General features: G+C 55.3%; 7 protein-coding genes across 7 annotated transcripts; 3 read left to right on the top strand and 4 right to left on the bottom strand.

Moving 5' to 3' along the window:
* Positions 1 to 1,760: 1,760 nt before the first annotated feature.
* On the top strand, positions 1,761 to 3,909 carry PHYSODRAFT_360099 (hypothetical protein; the record flags this gene model as incomplete). Its single annotated transcript, XM_009525889.1, has 1 exon — positions 1,761 to 3,909. The coding sequence occupies exon 1, from the start codon at positions 1,786 to 1,788 to the stop codon at positions 3,907 to 3,909; it is 2,124 nt and encodes a 707-aa protein (XP_009524184.1). The 5' UTR covers positions 1,761 to 1,785.
* A 251-nt stretch (positions 3,910 to 4,160) lies between these two features.
* PHYSODRAFT_299186 (hypothetical protein) lies at positions 4,161 to 11,096 on the bottom strand (the record flags this gene model as incomplete). The annotated part of the gene is made up of 1 exon (XM_009525888.1): positions 4,161 to 11,096. The coding sequence occupies one exon, from the start codon at positions 11,094 to 11,096 to the stop codon at positions 4,161 to 4,163; it is 6,936 nt and encodes a 2,311-aa protein (XP_009524183.1).
* A 384-nt stretch (positions 11,097 to 11,480) lies between these two features.
* On the top strand, positions 11,481 to 14,867 carry PHYSODRAFT_490184 (hypothetical protein; the record flags this gene model as incomplete). Its single annotated transcript, XM_009525887.1, has 2 exons — positions 11,481 to 11,678; positions 11,709 to 14,867. The coding sequence occupies 2 exons, from the start codon at positions 11,481 to 11,483 to the stop codon at positions 14,865 to 14,867; spliced, it is 3,357 nt and encodes a 1,118-aa protein (XP_009524182.1).
* Positions 14,868 to 15,823: 956 nt separating this feature from the next.
* On the bottom strand, positions 15,824 to 16,261 carry PHYSODRAFT_329405 (hypothetical protein; the record flags this gene model as incomplete). Its single annotated transcript, XM_009525886.1, has 1 exon — positions 15,824 to 16,261. One exon carries the CDS (start codon positions 16,259 to 16,261, stop codon positions 15,824 to 15,826), a length of 438 nt encoding a protein of 145 aa, XP_009524181.1.
* A 991-nt stretch (positions 16,262 to 17,252) lies between these two features.
* On the bottom strand, positions 17,253 to 17,555 carry PHYSODRAFT_376523 (hypothetical protein; the record flags this gene model as incomplete). The annotated part of the gene is made up of 2 exons (XM_009525885.1): positions 17,253 to 17,384; positions 17,463 to 17,555. Coding segments are annotated over 2 exons (225 nt in total), but the record flags the coding sequence as incomplete, so codon positions are not given.
* A 997-nt stretch (positions 17,556 to 18,552) lies between these two features.
* On the bottom strand, positions 18,553 to 19,347 carry PHYSODRAFT_493704 (hypothetical protein; the record flags this gene model as incomplete). The annotated part of the gene is made up of 1 exon (XM_009525884.1): positions 18,553 to 19,347. The coding sequence occupies one exon, from the start codon at positions 19,345 to 19,347 to the stop codon at positions 18,553 to 18,555; it is 795 nt and encodes a 264-aa protein (XP_009524179.1).
* A 1,465-nt stretch (positions 19,348 to 20,812) lies between these two features.
* PHYSODRAFT_256521 (hypothetical protein) lies at positions 20,813 to 21,259 on the top strand (the record flags this gene model as incomplete). Its single annotated transcript, XM_009525883.1, has 1 exon — positions 20,813 to 21,259. One exon carries the CDS (start codon positions 20,813 to 20,815, stop codon positions 21,257 to 21,259), a length of 447 nt encoding a protein of 148 aa, XP_009524178.1.
* Positions 21,260 to 23,353: the final 2,094 nt, after the last annotated feature.

Below are 23,353 nucleotides of genomic sequence, written 5' to 3'. Positions count from 1 at the left end.
GGGGCGCCAACGAAATCTCCGACGTTAAAAGGGTACCGAGCAATTCCACGACGGTACAAGATAATCGGGGCGGTGGTTCTTGCTGTTGTGATAGCTGGCATCGCCGCTGGAATCGTTGTGGGTTTGAAGCCATCCTCATCTACGAGTAGTTCCAGCACCGGGTCGGGTTCTAGCGCTGATTCCGACATGTATGGTTCTCCCCTGGTCAACGTGTCGACAATATTAGGCGACGATTCCAGCTCCGTGCCTTTTTCCGTGATCTGGGGGATGGTTGTAGCACCCAACGGATCTATCTACATAGCCGATGGTGAAAGCAACATTTTCCAGCTGACTGAAGACGGTGTTGTTTCGCGCCTATACGACAATTTCGAGCAAACGCGCGCTCTTGCTTTGAGCACCAACGGCGATCTCTTTGTGGCGGACTACAATGTGGTGCAGCAAGTCACTTCCAACGACACCCTCGCCTTGTGTACCGCTGATCCGTTAATATGGGGCATCGCGTTGGATTCCAGCTCGAATGTGTACGTGGCACACACGAACCTGACCAAGATTACCCCTGATGGGGTTGTAAGCACCTTTGCGACTGTGACTGACATGATAGCTATTGCGATCGATTCGTCGAATAACATTTACGCTGCGGTCAAGAACGGGCACATGGTGCTTAAATTCACGCCAGCCGGAGTAATGTCGGTGGTGGCTGGGTCCGAGACTTCAGGCTTTGCGAATGGCGTCGGTACTTCCGCGCGATTCAGTAGCATAACTTCGATGGCGATTGGGTCGGATGGCGATTTATACCTCGCAGATATAGGGATTGGCTGCATCCGAAAAATCAGCCTCACCACCACGGAGGTGAGCACACACGCGGGTAGCTGCACCTCGCAGGAATACTCGGACGGCACTGGTGAGAACGCCAGGTTTGATTCCCCCCGGACCATCGCAGCTGCGGCTGATGGTGTGTTTTACGTGGCTGAATGGACGGATAAGCCGCGAGTACGGAAGCTCTACAAAGGATAAGAGGAACGTGGACACAATAAACCGATGAAATTGCTTCGGGTATTATATGAAATCACCGCTAATCACTTTCAACCCGCTCACGCTGTCTTTTCATGGGATTATGTTGACGGCCATGCAATTTGGTATGTTCGAGCCTCGCAAAACCCAACCTGGTGGAAGAGCTAACACTCGATTTATAGGCCGCAGAGCTATTGTAATGATTCTCCTTGTGGGAGTTGGAAAAACTGCGGGCACATCGGCGCCACTGAGTTGAAGTGTTTTTTTTTTTGCTTCAACCTTGCGTCCGGTTGGCAGCATCTGAAGTGGGTGTCCACATGACGTGTCAAGGTACCGCGTAGGCAACGAATCAGCCCCAGTGCAACGCATGCATGGACGCCGTCATCAGCAGCGTTGGCCAAGTGGGAAGCCTTCCACGTGTTGCCGGCTTCGTTCCCAACAAAAAAACTTTCATCGCGCACAGCGCAGATTCGAATACAAATACGCAAAGGCGCTTCTCTCCAGCCCTGCCGCCTCCCTCTCGACCCCTTTCAATTGTGTCAAGTCGAGCAAAGACCTCGCTCCGTCCACCACCATTCGCTCCGAATCGCTGCGAATGAAACTCGTTTGCAAGCAGACAACAAGCGGGAAGCACCTCCCTCCTTGGTGCCACCAACCCGCACACGTTTCTACCCCGACCGCGCGGTCCAAACTCCAAACTCACTCAAAAGTGCGTGGCAGGCGTGCAGCCATTCCGCAATCCGCCGAGCCGAGCGCGCGTCTGTTGCCAGCTACATGACGGACACGTACGTGGTCGTGGGCTCGCTGCTGGCCGTGCTGGCCACCGCCGTGCTCTTCCTGCGCGAGCCCAAGCCCAAGCAGGACAAGCTGGCCGAGGAGATGCTGCGCATCGGCCAGCAGATGAAGATGTACAAGGCGGCGGCCGAGCCCTCGGCCTCCTCCGCCACGTCCGCCTCCGCCCCCACCGCCGGCGCCGCTGACGAGAGCCCCGAGTACCCCGGCGGCCGTGTAGCCATCTTGTTCGGCTCGCAGACGGGTACAGCCGAGGGCTTCGCTGAGGTGCTCAAGAAGGAGGGACGCAAGGCCGGCTTCCAGACGCACGCCATCGACCTGGAGGACTACGACGCGGCGCAGAAGCTCAAGGACGAGAAGCTCGTGGTCTTCGTCATGGCTACGTACGGAGAGGGCGACCCGACGGACAACGCCGTGGACTTTATCGACTTTTTGAAGGACAAGGAGCAGGCGCTGGGCGAGAACGCGCTCAGTGGCGTCAAGTACACGGTCTTCGGCCTGGGCAACACGCAGTACGAGCACTACAACGAGATGGGGCGGCTGGTGGACCGCCTCCTGGAGGGCCACGGCGCCCAGAGGATGTTCCACTACGGAGAGGGCGACGACGACGCCACGCTGGACGAGGACTTTGACGAGTGGAAGGAGCCGCTCTGGAAGGCGCTGCGGAAGCAGTTCATCGCTGCTGGCGAGGACCAGGAAGAGGACGCAGAGGCGAAGGACGTGGACGGAGAGACGCTGACGGCCCCCGAGTACGAGTACGAACTGGTGGAGATCCGCGCGTCCGAGGCGGAGAAGCTGGCGAAGGCTGCTGCGGCCAAGGACGTCAAGATGAAGGCCTCGACCAAGCACTTCTTCACGGCCAAGAGCGCCAAGGTGGTGGTGAACAGGGAGCTGCGTCCGTCCACTGAGGGAGGCTCGACGGTGCACGTGGAGCTGGACCTGCGTGGCACCGGCGTGACGTACGAGACGGCGGACAACCTGGCGGTGCTGGCGGAGAACGAGACGCGCGTGGTGGAGCAGCTGGCCAAGCGCATGGACTACGACCTGGACCAGTGGGTCTCGCTCAAGCCTGTGGGCGAGGACCTGCACTGCGAGTTCCCGTTCCCGTCGCCCTGCACGATCGGAGAGATTCTCACGCGCTATCTGGCCATCAACAGCGCCCCGCGCAAGGGTCCGCTCAAGCAGCTTGCGTTCTTTGCGGCGAACGCTGATGAACGCGCGCAGCTCGTGCGCTTGGCCTCGAAGGAGGGCAAGGACGAGTATCAGAAGTGGATCCACGAGGACGAGCGCTCGTTCGTTGATGTTCTGGAGCACTTCCGCTCCGTCAAGGTGTCGGTGCAGGCGCTGCTGCACATCGTGCCGTTCCTGCTGCCGCGTTACTACACCATCTCGTCGTCGAGTCTCGTCAACCCGCAGCGTGTGCACGCCACGGTGAGCCTGATCGAGAGCAAGAAGAGCGACGGCCGCGTGTTCCGCGGCGTGTGCTCGAACTACCTGGGCAGACTGCAGCCTTTGGAGGCCCACACGGACGACAAGAAGAAACGCGACAGCCGTCCTGGTGAGCAGGGCTCCAAGAAGCCGCGCGAGTGGCCTCGCGCTCGCATCTTCATGCGCGCGTCGACCTTCCGTCTGCCCAAGAACCCGCTCACGCCTATCATCCTCATCGGACCGGGCACTGGTATCGCCCCCATGCGTGCGTTCCTGCACGAGCGTGCCAAGCAGAAGGAGGATGGCATCGAAGTGGGCCAGTCCATCATGTACTTCGGCTGCCGCCGTCGCGACGAGGACTTCATCTACAAGGACGAACTCGAGCGCTTCCAGGAGAGCGGCGTGCTGAGTGAGCTGCACTTGGCGTTCTCTCGCGAGCAGGAGAAGAAGGTGTACGTGCAGCACCTACTGGTGCAGAATGGCCAGGCCACTTGGGACCTTATTCGCGACCACGACGCGTACATTTACGTGTGTGGTGCCACGAGCATGGGCAACGACGTCCACAAGGTGCTGCACGAGATCATCGAGAAGTTCAGCGGCCAGTCTGCGGACGAGGCGCTGGCTACGCTCAAGAAGCTGCAGGACGACCACCGCTACATCCAGGAGCTGTGGGCATAGAGGTATAAAGGATTCGAGACGTGAAGATAGCCGAGTGGACGATGAGATTCAGACCCGACGCAGAGCGGCTCCGCCAGCATAGCCCTCGGTACGAGGCTTTGCTGGACTAGAAATGGCTGCGTGGTGCCAACATGCTTTGATTAACACGTTTGTTGTATTTCGCAGTCTGTATCCTGTTCTTCCCAAGCTCTTACTTAATGATATGCCTGTATTTCATGACCTGTAGGCCCAGCAGCAGCAGACTAACATGCTCAAGCGTCTGCTGTGGGCTGGCCGTCACTCGACAGTTCGTGTTCGCTACCGGGTTGCTCGGAAAGTTGATGTTTCTTCGTTGACGAAGGTTCCGGTATCCTGGGCAGTTCGTGGTTGTTGTTGCCGCCACTATTCCTGCTGATGCTGCCACTGCTTCGAGATCGTGGAGACGCAAATCGCTGCAACGCTCTGGTTGACGGGGTCTTCTTCAGTGTGCTTGCATCCCCGGCTGCTGTGTGGTTCCCAGGATCATCCTCAGATTCTGCAATGCGTCCGAGTGATGTTATCATCTCCGACGATTTACCACCAGGTAGACTTCTTCTTGCTGCTGATGGGATAGGCAACGGAGACACAGAAGTCCCAGTGGCTCCCGTCATCTTGGCCAACTCCGCCACCCAGCTGAGCACTCGCACGGACGCGCGCCATTGTCGCTCATTCTTTGGGCTTCGAAGCAGTCTCGCCAGCGCTGCGTCCAGCTCCGGAACGGGTCTCCAGGTTGACTGTTTCCGCTTGAGAATGTCTCGAAGCAGTTCTTCCAGCAGGACGAAGACGAAGTTGCATCGCTCGTCGTTGTGATCCGTACCGGTTGAATCCAATTTTGCTACCTCATTCGACTGCGATCCGGCAGGTTGGGGCAAGCACGCCACGAGGACTTCCAAGCTCAGCTTCAAGCCGTCGAATTCGGTGGCGTCCTCTTCCTGCTCCAAGCTGTACAATGCAGGAACGAATATCGACATGAACGTGGCTGCCAGCTTCCTCGAATTGATTCGTTCAGACAAGATGAACTCTGGCATTTGGAGCAGTCCCACAAGTAGATCGTACGCTTCAGCAGCTCCAGCGGATTGCCACAGCACTACCAGATCATCCCGAGCGTAGTATTCCAGGTTCGCCTCCTTTCTCGAGTTGCTTGGCTCCGTCGACGGGATCACAAGTGCAGGTAGCAAGGCAAGTGTGCAGATCACGAGGTATTCGCGGACTGATACGCCGAGCAAGTCGCGGGGTACCAGCAAGACCGCCTTACTCAGCATTTCCAGCGCACGTTCGCGACTGTCAACCCCCTCGTCAGTGTATACACAACGTACAATTTCCATGAGGACGGAGTTGCGGGCAGTGGTGGATTCCCACTGAGCCGGTCGTGTGCCCCGAATGACGTCCTGCAGCACGGGATGCGTAGAAAATGGAGTGCGATCCCAGAGTGTTGCCAAGACTTCCAGAGCTCCGTCATGCAGCGAGTGACCGCTACTCGGCGCGTTGTCACGCTGCTGCCGACAATGCGTAAGTAGAGCAAGCGCTACCCAGAATACTTGAGGATACAGCACCAGTCTGGACACTGGCATGCTCCGAATCAACATCGCAAGCAGAGCTAGGCATTCTCGAGCAAGTGACAACGATCTCGACAGCCGATTGTCTTCTACGCCAGCGGTGAGCGTTTGTCGGAGTAAGGTCAGCACCGACAGAAGAATATCCCCTTGGAAGCGCGGAGATAACTGGGTGTAAGCCACCAAGGCGAAGCGGATGCAGACTTCATGAGGCGGTGAGGGTCGTCTAAGAGTTCCCAGACTCTCGGACGTTGGAGAAGTCTCGAGGGAAATGGTCATCGCAATCTCTTGGACGCACAGTTCGCTCCAGATCTGGGTTTCGGTGGCCGACAAGCACACGGCGAGAGCGCGCAGAGCCTCCAGGAACTCCTCAAGCTGCACCCGCGAAGAAGGTTGCTTGCTTCTCTTGTCGGCATTGATTCGTGACGTCGAAGATTTGATCAGAGCTAACGCCGCAGCAAGTAGACCACGTGGCGCTTCCAGTAGCGGGAGAACAGAATGAAGCAGAACGTGGCAGTGCTGCGTGATGCTGTTTGACGCGGTTTCGTCGATGTTGTCACTTTCCAGCAGCGCAAACAGTGTCATGAGTGCGATGTGGACCAGATGAACAGCTAACGCTCGCACGTCGGCATTGGAAGTGTTTGCTCCAGACTGAAGTAGATGGCAACTCGTGTCGCTGGCCAAAGTCACAAGCGCCGTCAACTCGTCCAACGCGGTCGCAACTTCGCTAGGATCTGGTTCCTTTGAAGCCATCAACGGAATCTGCAGCAGCAACAACCGCAGCACATCAAGTGCTGCGTCCTGCCATCGACACAGCCACCACATGACCGTCTTCGCCGTCTCGGAGGGTAGCTGACTCTTACGCTGCTGTCGGAACAAGAAGTTGACGATTTCTCCGAGGTTCGTGTCGTCGCCTCTGGTGCTGGCAAACGCGAGTGTAAGCCAGATATGGTCAAGTTGCTCCCCACAACTGCCCCCATAGGCGGTCGTGAGGCCAAACAGCAAGTCGAGCAGTTCGGCAGATCTATTGCTCGGTTCGTTGGGCGTCCACAGCGGTACTTCAGCCAGCCAGGGCAACACTGCGGCTAACATTTGTCGCTGCTGTGCTACGTCGTCACCGACCTGAGGCGTGTTAGCTGGCATCGAACGCAATACTGCAAGACTCACACGCAGGCTGAGGACCGAAAATCTCGACGCCAACAGCGCTGACACGCTAACCTGCAACCGGCCAGCGACCAGTCCTTCAAGGTTTGGGCTGTAGTATCCCTGCAATCCCCATCGAGTTGCTGCAGACTCGTCATCGTCGCAGCTTGCGTCAGGCTCACAAACGAGTGCAGCGACCATATCCAGCGCTACCTGACGGTGCTGATGCACCAGCTTATCATCAAGCTGAACGCCCACGTGGAGCAACAGCACGTGAAGAAGGCGTACAGCAAGGTAGGACTCCTCACCGTCTTTAGTATCACCATGTCGTTCTTGCAAGCGAAGGAGCAGTGACTGGAAGAAGCTCATTACCTCATTAGAGGCTCCGAGCGCTTCAAGATACTGTCGAGCTACCCGAACTGCGGACTTGTCTGCGCTTGAGAAGGGATAGGTAGTTTTCTCGAGGCAGCGCTTGACCACGTGGTTGAATCGGGCGCTCCCAGGGGGCAACTCCAGTAGAACGTGCAGTGCTCGTCGTGCCAGTCGATGTAGGTCGTTGAAGTGGGGGAACATGACGCCGTCCACGCTGAAGCACGCGTCAAGCCACGTCGCTACGCTATCGCCGTCCCAAGTTCCAGTTCCATCTGCAGACTTTAAGCTACTGCGAAGGAGTTCTGCCAAGGTCGAGAACGCTCGATGGCAGATGAAGTACTGGGCCACACTTCGAGACGCTAAGTAAGCTTCACTGGCAGATCCTCCCGTACCAACTAAGATATGTTGGCTATCGATCCAGATCCATGGGAAGACTAACTTCCCATCTCGAGCGGTGTGGACATCGCACTGTTTCATCCAGTGAGAGTAAAGCTCGCAACCGGCTTCTGGGGCCACGAAACCCGAACGGAGATATCCTGACACTGCAGCTCCAGCAAGATCCTTGTCAAAGGATCCGCACCAACTCAGCAGAAGGGCTGCTAACTTGTCGTGGGGAAGCTGTAATACTGGTTTCGCGGCTGCGTTTGAATGGAGAAGCAGTGCTCGTAAAAGTGCGATGAAATCTAGCTGCACCATCAACAGCACTGGGTTCTCCTCGAGTACCAGCGTTGATGAGTTGAAACTCAACGATCCATCACTCGCCTCGCTGAGATCACTGGAAGAAACTGCGGCGTCTTCAAACGTAGTCGTCATTTTGGCTAGAAATGCCGAGACAGCTCGACGCAGACGCTCCGCCATGGGACCTCCCGGCTCGAGTTCTTCTTCATCATCGCGCTCACGGGTTCGAGACTCCAACAAAATCCGGTAACATCGACCAACGGCCCATTGCAGACTGAACTGCGCAGTCCGCACGTGCTGCAGCTCGAGCAGTTTCTTCTTGGGCAGCTTTGCCTGCCTGGGGCTGCGCATGCGCTGCAGAGCATTTGGAGTCACTGCGTTCCCGCCCGACGCGTCTGGCTCCCCGTTGCTAGAAGGTGCCGTGAATACCTCGCCTTCAAGCCGAGCGAGAACCTCCAGCAGTGTCGGAAGTGCCACAGAACCGGCGTGGCCCAACGCCAACACTGCAGCATTTCGCTGTCCGACATTGGTGCTACGAAGATAACAAGCGAGTTGGCGTACGAGGGTTGCGACCATCGCGGACGGGGCCACGCTTGGGGGTTCGGACCCATTTTCAGAGGAGAATGAAGACAAATCCGTCTTGCGAGTCGGTGACTGAAGGATTGGACACGCCGACACCGTGGCCAACAACGCCAGGTTCCTCCACCGAGCAAGCTCTCGCTGGTTTAGCTGGACGGAGTCGCCTGGCACCGGCGTCACGGACAGCACAGGCTCCAACTTGGCCACCTTATCAACCACATCGGTCCAGATGTATGCGATCACGTCAGGAGCACGTCTCGCGAGGCTTCTGAAGACCCGTGCGAGGCAGAGCGACAATCGGAAGCTGTGACGGTCGGTGGTGTCGAGGATCAAGCGCCGGAGGGTTGAGTGCTTGTCTACAGATTGGTCTCGTTGTAGGTCCTGCGGTGTCTCCGGGTTAAAGCTGAAGAACGCCGTGGTCAAGTCGCAGTCGAGGTCACCAAACAGCGTCCACACGCTTGGTCGGTCGACTAGCGGCAGCTGGACTGAGCTTCGTATCGCAGGCTGCTCGCAACACGCCAAGCGCGCCTTATGTGCGGCTTCGAGCGTGTCCAATGCCGTTAGTCGTAGCAATTGTTCAGCTTCAATGTTGTCGTCTCCGCGAGCAAGAAGGTAAACGGCGACGGCCTCCGCCTGGATTAACGCCGCGTATCGGTCTTGAGGGCCCTCCCAGCGTGTCATGGCGGCTCTGGATGGATCCAGCACTTCGCTCAGTAACCTCAAAATGACGATCGCTCCTGCCGCGTCGCTGACCGCCGCGGGGTTGTTGGCGTTCATCCGCATGATGTGATCGGTCAGTTCACGCACAACCATTCCAGCGCCAGGTGGTGGAGGCTCGCCCGAGTGGGAGCTGTGTGGTCCGATAAGAGCGAGGAGAGCGTCGTGGGCGCGACGTTGTACTGCTGGTTCCGCGTTGATGCTGGTACGCACAAGAAGCCGCAGCTTCTGCTCAACGCTCAGACCCAAATGCGCGTACAGTGGTGGCATCAAACCCAACGCCGCCGCGAAAGTCGCCACTGCCACAGCCTGTGTCGGGTCCTTCCAGTGCTCTTCGTCATCCCCGTCTCCATCGTCCCCAAGCTGCAGTTTATCCCTGCTCTTCGTCGTGGTTGGGATCTCACTCAATAGTTTGTGTCCGATCTGCGTGCTGCACGCAAGAAGCACGCGACCTACGAGCTCGCCGATCATTTGTCTACTGGCGAGGAGGTCGCTCCTATTCACTCGGAACGACATCCGGGTTTTATCGTCAGACTCATTCCGCGATAGCAGATCAGCGAGAGCCTCGAGTCCGATCAGCATCTGCGGGTCACCGACTCGTACAGGCTCCGACAGTAGCGGACGGAGATGATTCTGTACCGTGCAGGGCATGTTGTACGCCGCTATGGCGCGTGATACGTGCACCAAAGCGGGCAACGCTATCGTTTTAAGAGCGGTAAAGCTGCTGGTGGCTGTACAGTTCGGAGCTTGTGGTCGTAAACGCTGAAGCGAGAAGAAGACCCAGGCCTGCGTCGTGTTGATGGTCCCCTCGCAGTCGGAACTCGACGGCGCTCCAGTCTTCGCTGCTCCCGAGTCGCGCAGCAAGAAGTGGCGGTGCATCATGTACTTGAAGCTCAACTCCAGACTCGGTAACACATTGTACGTTGCGATACCTCCAGCGCTGGAGTCCTGGTTAAGTTGCTGCTGCAGTCTCAGCAGCGCGAGGGTATCGTCGTTCCAGTACCTTGTGAATATCTCACCCGGAGCGAGCGCCAGCACCACAGCTCGAAGAGACCACGCCGATGCCTCGAGATGTTGTTGCGCCCGTCCTCTTCCCTTCTTCTTGGCACAATCCGTCAGTCGTAGAGCTGCGGCGTGGAGGTCGCTGATGCAACGGCTCCAGTCACTGCCCGTGGACGTGTACAACACGCTGAGTTCAAGTCGATCAAGGAGATAGAGCTCTCGTATGAGCATTTGAGAGATGAGGTGCGCACACGCACTGCGTACGTGAGATCGGTGGGGCTTCAGCAGCAAGGACATCACCACGCGTAGCCATCGAGCAGCTTCCGACATACGCGAGCTCAGCGTTGCATTAGGAGCAGCTTGGCTGGGTGCGAGTCCAAGTCGAATGTTGCTCAAGTGCTTCAGGTACGGATGCTGGGCAATGTCCCCACTCCCCGTCGATGGTTTGGTGGCGTTCCAGACTGCAGCTCGAGCTAGAATTTCGTTCTGCAGCTTCATCCGAGAGACGTCGGGCGCGAGACAAACGGCAAGGCCCAAGACATGGCCCCAGGCTATCCCAGCTTCAGTTGTACAAACCAAGCATACGGCCAACGCGTTCGCAGGGCCAGGACTGCTGTGAGACTTCGGCTTAGCCTTCCGCATCGTTAGGTAGGAGAACAAGGTGCCGGAACTTTCGGCTCGAGCGCGACGTTGACTCTCTTCATCCGCTTGCCATGCGCGCTGGAACGCCAGGAAACATCTAGCCGCTGTTTGAGCGACGAGTTCATCAATCACTGCTCGCTCGGTAGAGCTGATCTCAACGTTCAAAGTCGTATGAGGAGGTCGGAATATGATCCTTAGTGACGTCGCTACAAGCCACGAGGCCACGGGATCGATCGGCGACTGCTGTTGAGCCAGTTCTGCTGCGCGAGCAGCTTCAGCCGCTGAAGGAGGAGGCAACGCACCACCGACGACGGCACTCGATGAAGCTGCAGCCGCTGCGCTGGAGCTCTCGACGGCTTGCAACCAACTGAGCAGCAGCCTCACAACACTCACGATACTGGAAGGCCCTCGTCTTCGTCGGGTGTTGGTGATCACGGAGCTCAGACACTGCAGACGCTTCAAGTCTCGCTGGAAGTTGGCCATCTCTGCTGATACCTCCTTCTGAATCACTTGGTCGACAGCTCCGTCGTCTTCATCGATGAAAGGTTTGTTCAGGTCCGGGACTTCTTCACTTCCACTCTTGGTGGCCATAGTCGCGAGTGCATTGGCGGCGGTGGCGACGTGGGTGGCCATGAATGCGTCCAGAGCACGCTCCAGCTCCCGTAAGGCAGCATCGCCGCTGGAATCTCGCGCGGTGCCCCGCTTCATCGAGTACTGAGCGATCCACGTTCAGGGGTCTCAGACGCCCCACAACTGACTAATTGGGGAGGAGGCGCTATCCTAACATCCGCCGCCAGGAGACGCAGGCGCGTAACGGGAGCGTCGTGTGCTGGTGTCCCTATCCTAGCGCAAAGGACGCTCGCGGTCATGAGCACGCCGCCGTCTCGACCTCTGCCACCTCCAAGGGCAGGAGACAATGATCCGATCCTCCTGTCGCCGTTGATGACCTTGATGCCCACGGGGTATCGCAACATCCAGCCCTTCCAGAAGGGCAAAGGCTGGCACACGAACGGCAGGACCCCGCGCCATCGAGCTGCCTCGACACAAGCGTCGCAAGATATCGACGTTGACCAGCATGGATCCGTCTCGGACAAGGAGCGAGGCGTCGTGTTCCCTCTGCTTCCAGGCCACGAACACGTCCGACCAGGTACGCAAGGCCCCGATGCAAGTGCAGTTGAAGGTGCAGCAGCGACTTCGAGTAATGGGGATCAGATGGACGACCGACAGGAGAAGGATGAAGCTGCGACGGTGATATCTCCAAGGGCGCCTTCGACTCCGCCAGCCAATGGAGCGCCTAGACGACCGTCGAGATCCGACCCCCGGGTCAACGCTGGAAGTTTTCGTTCTCGTGCGTTGTCTGGATCTCCTAGTAACGCGTCTCGGCCTACGTCGCCAGCAACGATTACAGGTGACGAGAACCTCAAGAGTCGAGGAACAGAGGACGGCAAGGCGGTGGCTGGGCCCGATCCAGTTATTATGCAGCAGCTGTGGCAGGAATATGCGGCGCGTTCACACGCTGTGAACCGGCAGGTTGATGCTGCAGCCTACCACGAGAAAATGCATCGTCGCTATGGAGAGCAAAGAGCGTTGAAGGAGCGCATTGCACAGTTGGAACAAGCTCTAGAGGCTATGGAGAGCGAGAGGAACCAGGCGCAAGCTCAAGCTGACAGTGCTGTAAAGCAGCTCGAGCTTCTTGCCCAGGCGTCGGAGTTCTCGGAGGCTGGACCTACTTCACCGACGCTGAAGACAGTGCGAAGCTCGTTCCTCAAGCCCCCGCAAGCAGGAGAACCAGCGAATCCAGAGGAGAAATCGTACAGGGAGCGCAGCTTCGCCCTTGAACGAGCTCTATCACAGGCGAAGGCCTCACTATCAACATTGCAAGAGCAACTTCGACACCAGACAACTGAAGCAGCGGATAGAGCACAGGCGCTAGAGGCCCAGTTGGTGCTAGAACGCAACACGAGTCTGGAGCTTGCGCGTCAGCTGCGTGAAATCTCCGCGGGGTTTACACGCGTATCAGCCGAGCTGGTGGAGACGCGGATGGCTCTCGAGCGCGAGCAACAGCGCTCAGAGGAGGTCATCGAACAAGCGCGACTGCAGAATGCTCAGTTACTCTCTGATACGCGTCGTACGCAGCTCGAAACTCGACTGAAGCTCGCTGTGCGTTCGCTCGGGCGTGAGGCGTTGAGACATAAAATGGAGACGTTGATGAGTCGCACAATGCGCGCCGAGCAGAGTATGCGAGTCACTCAGCTCGAGACGGAGCGCGTGTGTCGAGAACGTGACGCCATGCGTGAGCAGCTAGAGCAGGTCTTAAGCAGTCATGCCCTCAAGTATCACTCACTAGGCGCCGCTGGTGGCATCCCCGGAATTTTGAAGCGCAGCACTCAACTCACAACCGGATCAAGGATGATCAGTGATCAGCTGCTGGTATTGCAAGTGCTCTACGAGGAAGCGGAGGAGCCTGAGGACCCGGACGACGGCTTTAGCGTGCACTTTGTGGCGTATGAACCCCGTTCAGCGCAGGACGACTTCCTCACGTTCCACCTTCGAGATATTCAGCGGCTCGTTCCCAACCATGACAGCTTTTTGGCACACCATTCAGTGCGACGTCGTGAGCGGCTAGAAGCGCTGGCGGAAGTGCTGCTTGACCATGTACACGCTGGATACAAGAACGGACACTTGGTGTTATGTGAGACCAGTGGTCCTGAGGCAGCTTCAAGACTTCCACGCGAGCAACTGGTGGCACAACAAGAGCAGCACAATACGCAGCAAGTGACGGTGTATAGAGGCACGCGATACCTCTCGGTCGTTGGATCTTACGAAGAGAACGCAGTTCTAGCGGAGTTGGACGTGGAGGAAGCGTTCGCTGCAGCAACTTCTCAGGTTTGGTGGCTGGAGGTTCGAGCTGTGGTGTTGGGCTGGGAGGGTGACTGCGACACTGAGGCGTTAACTACCAAGGTGGATTTACGCCAATTGCTCACGTTCTGCTCAACGTTTGCAAGCTACCGCCCGAGCCAGAGTCACGACGGTGGTAGCAATAATGACGCTGAGCTTTTTGCCGTGCACGAGGAACTACTAGAGCCGTTGTTTGACAGTCTCCGAATCGTGCTATCAGCTGGAAATGCAGCAAAGTTGGAAGTAGTTGGCGTTGGAGGTGAAGATCGACCGTCAACGAGTACTGAAGCGCAGGTCCGACGACGAAGATTGTCAGTGGAGAACCAGGACAAGCTTATAGTCGATAGACCGGAGGAGAAAGATACCGAAGCTAATCAAGGCAAGATGTCCGTTCCGAGTACACTCACACACCAATGTGTTGTCAACGTGGGCGACGTATTTTACTGCGTGCGGCTACAAGAACTTTGGGATGGCGAGTTACTGCTTGACATCACTATGGACGACCCCGAGACGCAACAACACTTCCATCGGATACTACACGAGCCGCAGTTAGCAGTGTTGGCTGAGCGACTGGTACGGGATGGAGCTCTTGATGGATACGAATTTGAAGAGGATGGTGAACTTGAGGAGCACAGGGTGGCTGCAATGCAGGTGAAATATGGTCTCGCAACTGCACTGCACCGTCCGCTGTGCAAACTCGTGGAAAGCAACGTTCGACCGGTGCTTCCCCATCCAAGCCAGCTCAACAGCAATAAAGCACCGACGGAGGCTGGAGCTATCTCTCTTGGAGGACTTTTTGATGATGAAGCGAGTGGCGTATTGATTGCTCCACCAAGAGAATACCTGATGCGTGCATTGATGCTCAATTCCTCTGCGTATGCGTCACTAGGGTGGCATCACGACCGCGAAGTTCGGGTGATTGCCACGTCAGAAAATATTCTACTAGACGAGCGTGCTGTACAGCAAGTCATTCAAGACATTTTAAGTGCCAGTAGAGAAAACAGCGGAGGTTCAGACGCGATGCAAGTTCGGCGACAACGCACTGGCGCTCGACTCCAGGGTCTTGCAGGGTTTTCTCTCGTCCAAACGGTCTCAGCTCACCTTGAGCAGTGTGGAGATGTAGCGATTTTCGATGTTCTTTCGCTGACGTCGGATCATGGTGGACCAAGCTATCTCCCGTTGGTTTTAGTGGTAGAAGACTCGGACGTCGAAGCTTCTCCGTTACAGTTAGTATTTGAGGCACTAGGAATCGACGAAGACTGCTCAGAGTTCGCGAAAGACGTATTAGCTAGCAGTCGGACAAGTAGTCGAGCAGACGATCTGCTGGATCAAGAGGCCCAAAGTGCACCGCCGTAAATTGCAACCGCTTCTGGCAGCCTGAACTCTTTTGACTCGTTATTTTCTCTCTTTGGGCCCTGCCAGATGCGGCAACTTCTTCGATCCGCGAGGTGAAAGCGCAGGCTTCTTCTCCGCTTGAATATTCCGTGCATCTCGATTCTCTTGAGCAGCTTGCGTGGCCAGCCCTTGCATGAACGAGAGATGGACGCTCGCACTGCTCGCAGCGTCCAAACTCAAATCATGTTCGCTCGCCCAGCGCGTCCACCAGTCGACCTGCGCTTCCCAGTAAATGCACTTGTTCTCAGCTCGCTGTAGCCCCGTACGTTCTTCGCCATTTCTTCTTCCTTCACCCTTCTCCATCGTCCAGACTGAAAATCCTGGGACGTGTACATCGTACCTGCCTTGTAGCCATCTCCAGGCCTGAACCGATGGTACTAATTCATGCTAGAAGTTGGGACGTTAACCACCCCGTTAACAGAGAAAGAACTAAACACTAAGGATATTATAAAATGAAACCATTGTGTCCACCCCCTCCTCAAAATCGGTCTTCGCTGAGATAAAGCCTTTTACTTTGACTTGAATTGATTGCGGTTTAGACGGCTAACTGTCCCCAAAAGCCGCGCTTAGCTGAGCCCGCCTACGGGTATACCCGCGACAGCAGCCCATTGAGATAAAGTCTTTTACATGTATATTAACGCATTTCTTCTCGTAAGGCTGTGATGCTTTTGAACAGATCCAGGACCGGTTTGTGGCTTGCTTAACTTTTTTTCATTTTCTAAGAAAAATACTGAACAACAAAAACAATGTACCTTTCAAAGGCTGACGTGCTTCTGGTGCCGCATTTACCGAACCAAATTGAACACCGCAGACAACAATCGGGTGCTAGCAAGTCTTCCCATTAGTTATGACATATCGAGTTTCATTTTTTTACAGGCACCTATAATTGATCGAGATATGTAAATGTTTTCCGCGGCTTACGCGGTGTAAATCTTCCGCAGTCGTTGTCCTTGAGGCCCGTCAGTTACGTTACGTAACACGTAACTTGCGTAAAACACGTTGTCGGCTGCCGCTGCAATGGCGATAGGGTTATCGAAAGTTGCGTTCGTAGTGAGACCGTTTACAGCCCCTGATGTTTGGCAAATACCAGCGTACGTCATGACCTCTGTTGTGGTGATATCGACTTTGCGAATGCAGTCATTATCCAAGTCGGGGACGTACAAATAGCCATCCGAGCCGAATGTCAGCGCCCAGGGAGTGCTGAAGCGTGCAGACTCTCCGAATCCATTCACAAACCCTTTTGCTCCAGATCCTGCCACCACTTTTACATCGCCATCTAACGTTACCGTGACTTTCAGGATCCTGTGCATGTCAAGGACGTAAATGCTGTCGGACGAATCAATCGCGATGCCCATGGGGTCGATGCATTTAAAAACGTGGTGATGGTACCATCTGGGGTGATCTTGACAACATCAAACTCAGTAGTCGCGGCACGAAGATGTTTCCACTGGAATCCAACGCGATACCATGAAGGGCTTCGTAACCTGACGATGTGAATGAGATCACAGTGCTAACCTTGGTGCTCGTGATTTTTCGCACTCGTAAAAAGCCATTGTCACAGAGGAAGATATCCCCCGTTGGGCCGAAAACTACACCTTTTCTCGGTCAACCTGAGCTAATTAGACAAGCAAAGGTGGCATGTTTTAGTTTGGAAAGCCCAAATTAGGAAACGGAAATCTGAAATTGACAAACAAAGCTGCCTAACCTTCATTCAATGTGAAGTGGTATAGTGCGCCAAAAACACTACTAGCCGTACTTCATGTCCTCCATGCGGATCGCCGCGACGACAAACTTCGCTGCGTGAAGCTCCATCCTCTGCACCATCGCCTGCGTGATACGCGGCATGCTCACATGCACAGCACGCTGGAGCAGCTGCATGCGAGCTTTGGTCTTTGAGATGCGTGGGCCTGAGCTTGTAGGCTGCGTTCGGGGGCGGTTCATCTCGTCACGCATCAGCGCCAGGAACCGCTTGATGTGCGCCTTGAGAGCGCTGAAGCAGTTTTCAATTGGATTGCACATCGGTCTGTAAGGTCCGAGGCGCAGTAGGATGAGGTCGTCAGGAGCAGGCACCAGCGCTTCCGTCTGGGAATGCGCTGGGGCGTTGTCGAAGCCGACAACGATGTTCTTGTCGGCGAACTCGTTCTTGTAGACGTCTGCCTCCTTGATCGCAGTGTACAGTGCCTCCACGAACGCAGCGTTCGTGTCCATGTTGATGCTGTCACGATGCGTACGGTACGCAACCACGCCGAACGCAGAGGACACTGCACACTGGATCTGCAGGTTACCTCCTTTCGAAGGTGGCAGCTTCACGACAGCCGGCTTCCCCTTCTTAGCACGTCCGCGCGTGCGCTTCGTGTACAAATTGAAATTTGTTTCGTCGAAATAGACCACGAGGTCGCCATCATCGTTGTGGCGGACAAGAGCTTCGGCAAAAGCCTTCCTCTTCTCCTGGTTCACCTCACTATTGCACGTGGTGGGCTCGACACGAGTCGGTCGTACAATAAAAATAGCACGTGTGATTAGAAACGTACCGTTTAAATATACGCATAAGCTCACACATTTTACCTGTTTGACCGTAAAGAACATGCCCACGAGGTGGCGCGAAATCGTGGCCCCAGAGAGAAGCACATTAAACTCGCTCATGACCATGGCGCGTAGCGTGCTGAGCGTGTATGTGCAACACTCGTCCCGCCACAGCTTCAAAGCCGCCTCGATCTTGGGCGCAGCCCCGCGGCGTCAGCCTCCACGAAGCGCAGCTCGTTTGGCGCGCGCGCGAAGTCTCCGTACGCGAGAAATTGATGGTTGTACGGCGAGTAGTGTTTTTGGTACACTGAACCACTTCACATTGAATGAAGGTTAGGCAGCTTTGTTTTTCAATTTCAGATTTCAGTTTTCTAATTTGGGCTTCTTGTGCACCCCAAACTAAAACATGCCACCTTTGCTTGTCTAATTAGCTCAGGTAGACCGAGAAAAGGTCTAGAGGGTCTTGTCTTCAACGTTGCCTGTAGTAACTCACCGTCTTGATGTCCTGAAGTGATGCTACCCGCGTAAATCGTAAGGGTGCCATCACTGATCATGTGAAGTATGCGAGTCCCAGAACATAGGTAGACAGATTCATCCGATGCTACCGCAACTCCCCACAGACCAAACTCCCCATTATCGTTCGTCAGTACAGTGGATACCTGTGTTCCCAATAGCTTAGGAGTTGAAGTCGGCGTTGGTGTTGGTATAGGCCCTGTGCTTGAATCACTACTCGCAGATGAGGACAAGTCTGACCCAGCGCTAGTGCCTGACGAAGAAGTCGTCAATCCTGCTCCAGTGTTGGTACTACTCGCCGACGAATCTGGCTTCATACCCCACCAATAGCCACGATGGCAACAATCGCGACCCCAACTATCTTGTACGACCTTGGAATTGCTCGAGACCCAGCCTTCGTTGATGATTTAACCGGAGTTCCATGGCGCGGAACGAGTACATCAATCTGATCAATACCAACTCCCATCGCTGCATCAACCATGGTTTCGACTGTAGGTGATTGAGTTGCCAACGATTTCATCGACTCCAGGACCTTTTCCATCGTCGGGCGTTGGTCTGCAGCGGGATCGCAGCATTTAGTAATTAGCTTCCAGGCATCGTCAATAATGTATTACTTGTTTCGGGGCGGGAGTCGGCGGGCCAACTTGGAGGCGAGCAGCTTTTGGTCGCTAGTGATGTCGAAATATGGCGACATCCCAAGTAACGCGTGATATAGCGTCATTCCGAAAGAATAGTCAGAATTACTGTTGGGAAGCATCCCTTCAATGCACTCCGGCGCCAAATAGCGCACGGCATCCATGATTTCAGTTTCTGCGTCTACCGCCGTCCCTTTCACGAGACGTTCATCTTTTAGTGCGCTCCAGTCAAAACTTCGGTCGAAATCGCACAGTTTTGCTTGCGGGTTAATCCCCGTGGTGACGAGAATATTATTGGACTTCAAATCGCCGTGCACAAAGCCCTTAGAATTCATATTGGTGATGGCTCGAGAAGCTTGAGTAAGAATTTCGATACTAGCCTTGTACCGGTCAACACCCTCTTGTCGGAGATACGTATCAAGCGACCCCAAATCGCAGTACTCCATCACGATAAATGGAGTTTCTGTGAAGTAGCAGGCGCCGTAGAGGCGGCAGACGTTGTTGAAATGGCTTAGGCGAACCCACAGCTGCATTGTGTCGAAGAATCTTTGTTTCGCTTGCTCAGACTTTTGCACATTGGCGTTATAGACCTTGACCGCCACGGCGGTCCCATCTTCAAGCACACCCCTGTAGGTTTTGGCGTCTCCGCCGAACCCGATGATCGTTGACATGTCGATGTCAACTTCGTCCTCCGTAATATACCAGTCCGGAAGGTTCTTAACCTCATCTTGAACCGCGCGACTCGAACTTGCCCATAGTTTCTCCTTCATCACATTCAGCACCAAGTCGTTCGTCTCCAGTGGATTCTGCATCATGGCTTCGTTGCGTCGCCCCATGCGAGCAATAATCGCTAGAATTTCCTTCTGGTTGTCGGCGTCGCTCATGGCCTTCATCACTTCGGGCGAATCGATGAACTTCATGTAGCGATTCGCTCGCTCTTCAGACTGGTCCACGTGGCCGTAGGTGACACTTCCGTTGATGGCACACTCGGTTGTGACGCACTGCACCAACTGCCCAGCGGTCTCCTTCACACTTGCGCTAACGGTGTCCATGTCGTTGTGGAACACGAGCTGCTTGAGGATGTTTTGCTCAAGAAACTTCTTCATGACGCGGTCGTACTCCTTCACCTCCGTCTCGAGCCTCGTGATGATTTTCTGCAGCTCCGTCATGAGTTTGCTTTTGTGGTGGACACGCTCCAGCACTTGTAGCACCCAGCGGAAGTACGCCACGTCCCTCTCGATGTTGGCAGCCTGCGTCTTGATGGAGGCCGCGGTCTCCTGCATCCCAGTCAGCAGCTCTGCGACCTCACTGCAGATTTTGCCGAGCTCGAAGACGCTGTTCACGATGAGACCCGATCCTGGGAGAACTGCATTGGCGGTAGCTAAGGCCGCGGTCTGCAGCATCTCCATCATACGTGTTGTCTTTGGTACGGTAGATCAGAGAGATAGAGGGAAATAGTCGTGAAGTAGTGAGAGTCCAAAAGCTCTCTTCTCGGCTGAATCGATGAGCCGGCTCCCCAAACTAGAAATGCAGCCAAGTATGTCGAGCGGAGAATGAACTCCTCTTCGTGGCGGATGGAGCATCGCAAAGTCGTTGCGGAACTTCGGACATTTTTAACTGTAATGCCTTGAGCTTTCGCAGAATGTCGCGCTTTTTTATTTTTACTTTCTGAGCTTGACATTCACAACTATCCCATTGTTGAGCACTATGCACTTTTGTTGTTGTTGGTAAACTTGCCGCTTTAACCCCTCATTCCCCGTGCTCATCTCCGTGGAAGCAAGATTGTTTGCTTGTCGGAGGCTCATACATACTCGTATAAAGATTTTTGTATGAATCTGCATAAAACAGATCATTGTATCATATTTTTGTCCTTCCAGCTGACATACCTCCTACATGCACCTCCGACATTGTGGCAAGAATAGCACCTAAGCGTTCATGAAACATGTCGGAGGCTGCTACTAGCAATATCTCGCGGGTTTTCTATGTTCAGTAAATTCTAGGGATAGGTAACAAGGTGTGTGGCTTCGTAGCCAGTTTTTGCGAATCCAGTGCGAATCCTCCCCCTGTCGTCCTGCACGCCATCGTCTCGCCCCCCCAACGCGTCTCCCCATGTCGTCCTGCACGCCATCGTCTCCCCCCCCGCGCGTCTCCCCCCTGTCGTTCTGCACGCCATCATCTCGCCCCCCCACCCGCGCGCCTCCCCACTACCTCCCTCTCCCGAGTGTCGTTCAAGCAATGGGACCATCTAAAGCGAGCTCCCCCACCGGAGATCGTCACGCCGAGGTTGCTAAACTACGAGAGAGAGTGAATGACCTCGAGCGCGAGCGCGAGCGCCTGATACATTCGACGAGGAAGGCTGAGAACATGGTCGACAAAAATTACCTGCTCACTCAGCAGTATTTCAGCATGATCAAGAACAAAGAGTACAAGAACGACAAGCAAGACACCGAGGTAGCTCAGCTGCTTCGAGAGGCAAAGGCGAAGGCTGAGAGAGCAGAGGAGAATGCGAACGTGCAAGTCCGAACCCTGCAAGCCAAGCTGGATGAGATGTCCAAGCGTGCTCTGGAGGCAGATAATGCTCTCAAAGACGAGAAACACCAGCGCGAGACCGACGGGATTCGATTCAGAACAGAAGTGGACAAGAACAGTGAGCGTGTCAAGGAAAACCAGATGCTCAAATAGAGGTTCCAAAAAGCTATTGAGACGATCACGACGTTGCAGAAGGAGCTCAAGCAAGTGCGTGCTGCGACTCAAGCTTCGAGCGAGCGGGAAACTAATCTGATACAGCTGCTGCAAGACATGAACTCGCTGATCGCAGGCATCGTCTCGAACTCGCATGAAATGAGCAATCGACTGACAAGTTGCTGCAGCAGTCTTGGTGAGCTGTTGGGCGTTGTTGGCAGGGCAAACGTTGCGGTATCGACTGCGCTAGTCGCTTCGCAACAAGGACTGCGATTTGTGATATCGGAGCTGGGAGACTCGGCTCAATTGAAGCTTTTACCTGGTACTTTCGAAGGTACACTAGGCCGGATGAAGGAAGAGTGTTGCCGTGGCCCGACTCGGTTTCTCCCTGGGGCTGCTCTGGACAAGGTACGGCATCAAGTGAAAGAGTCGGGAAAGCTCGTGGTGAAGAGGAGTCTCGAGGATCAGGTAAGTCTCTGATCTATTACTACGTTGAATATGTGGCAATGACAATATTATAGATTGATGTTGATGTTTTCAAAGCGCACAGCACAAGCGCTTCTTGTTCACATCGTTGCCCACAACGACCAGAGCCGAGTGTCCTCATCCACCGAAGGCTCTCGCATGCCGTCGCTGTGCTCCAGGTCGTTGGAGCCGCGGTACTATGTCGGTCGGTTGTCGGCAACGCCGGCTCGCATCTGTGCTGGAAGGACGCGATTATGGTACCATGTACCAGCTGTGGTGGAAGGACGCCAATTGTGGTACCATGTGCCATAAATCCGTGAGACAAAAATGGCGGCCGCTGGCGGCTGCTGCGTTGAAGCACTTCGGGCGATGCGGGGGAGGTTCACGCCGCTGACAAGCTGCATCGAGGCCTGCCGTGGAGTGGCCGCCGGTAGCGTAAGCTACAATTGTTGGCTACAGAAGCTGGTGTGGCCGCCGGTAGCGTGAGCTACTGTTGTTGGCTACAAGGGCTGGTGGAGTGGCCGCCAGTAGCGTGAGCTACTGTTGTTGGCTGCAAGCTGTCGATTCGAGGATCCGACAGTACCATGAATAAGTGTAGGTGTCGACATCCGGTGTAGCTCTGTTCACAGAATGCAACGCACCACTCACAACAAGCTTTTTGGCGCAGTGATATGAGCAAGAAGCGCTTGTGCGCTGCGGTCGGCATGTCGCCGGCATAGACGTGCTGGTCGGAATGATGTTGGCGGCAAGCCACGTCGAGGAGTAGCGTGGAGAGGGTCGAGTTGCGTGTTTTCTGGCGGCGGTGTGGCCGCGTCGAGTGGCAATGCGATTCTGTACGAGCGGGCGTTGCCGACAACCGATCGACGCAGTATCGCGGCTCCATCAGCTGGAGCACAGCGCCGGCGTGCAAGAGCCTTCGGTGGATGAGGACGGATTAGTGGGGAAAGCAGGCGAGGACGAGGGACGTGATCTCGCGCTATTGCAGCCCTGCCGTGGTAGTATCGTGGAGGCACTGCTCGTATCTACGGCCAGCGTGTCGGCTCTGGTCGTTGTGGGCAACGATGTGAACAAGAAGCGCTTGTGCTGTGCGCTTTTGTGCATTTTTAGCCTGGTCACTGTTGGCGATAGGTGGCAAGCTACGTGGAGGATGGACCCGAGCTGTGTGTTTCGACGGCACCATGGCAAGAAGGCGACAGATAAGATGCGTTTGTGAACGTGGTCGTGCACTACATCCACAGGTCGTGTTGTCAACGCCCTGCTGGGAACTATCGTGGCTCGATTGGCTCTATGACGACATGCCGTGCGAGAGCCCTAGAGAGGGACGGGCTAACCAGGTAGTCGAGCTGTCGCGCCATGGGTACTGCGAGATATCACCGGCCTTGGCGATGGACTCCACCACGTTCGACCAAAAGCACATGCGTCTACTACATGTATAGTCAAGCAGTCGGGTTTAGAAGAAAAAAATAACTCTAAAGGCGCAACGCACTGTCGACCTGGTCATTTGGTATTTTCCTACCCACGACCTTGGTGGTCATTGCGAGGAGATCGGCTCACCGCAGGCATCAGCGCAGTACCAAGCAGCAGCGCCAGCAACAGCAGGACTTTCACCCCCAGCATGGACAATGCTTG

Source organism: Phytophthora sojae (assembly GCF_000149755.1).
Source record: "Phytophthora sojae unplaced genomic scaffold PHYSOscaffold_3, whole genome shotgun sequence".
NCBI classification, from domain to species: domain Eukaryota; phylum Oomycota; class Peronosporomycetes; order Peronosporales; family Peronosporaceae; genus Phytophthora; species Phytophthora sojae.
Note: the sequence above shows the minus strand (reverse complement) of the source record. Positions and strands in the feature narration are given on the sequence as shown.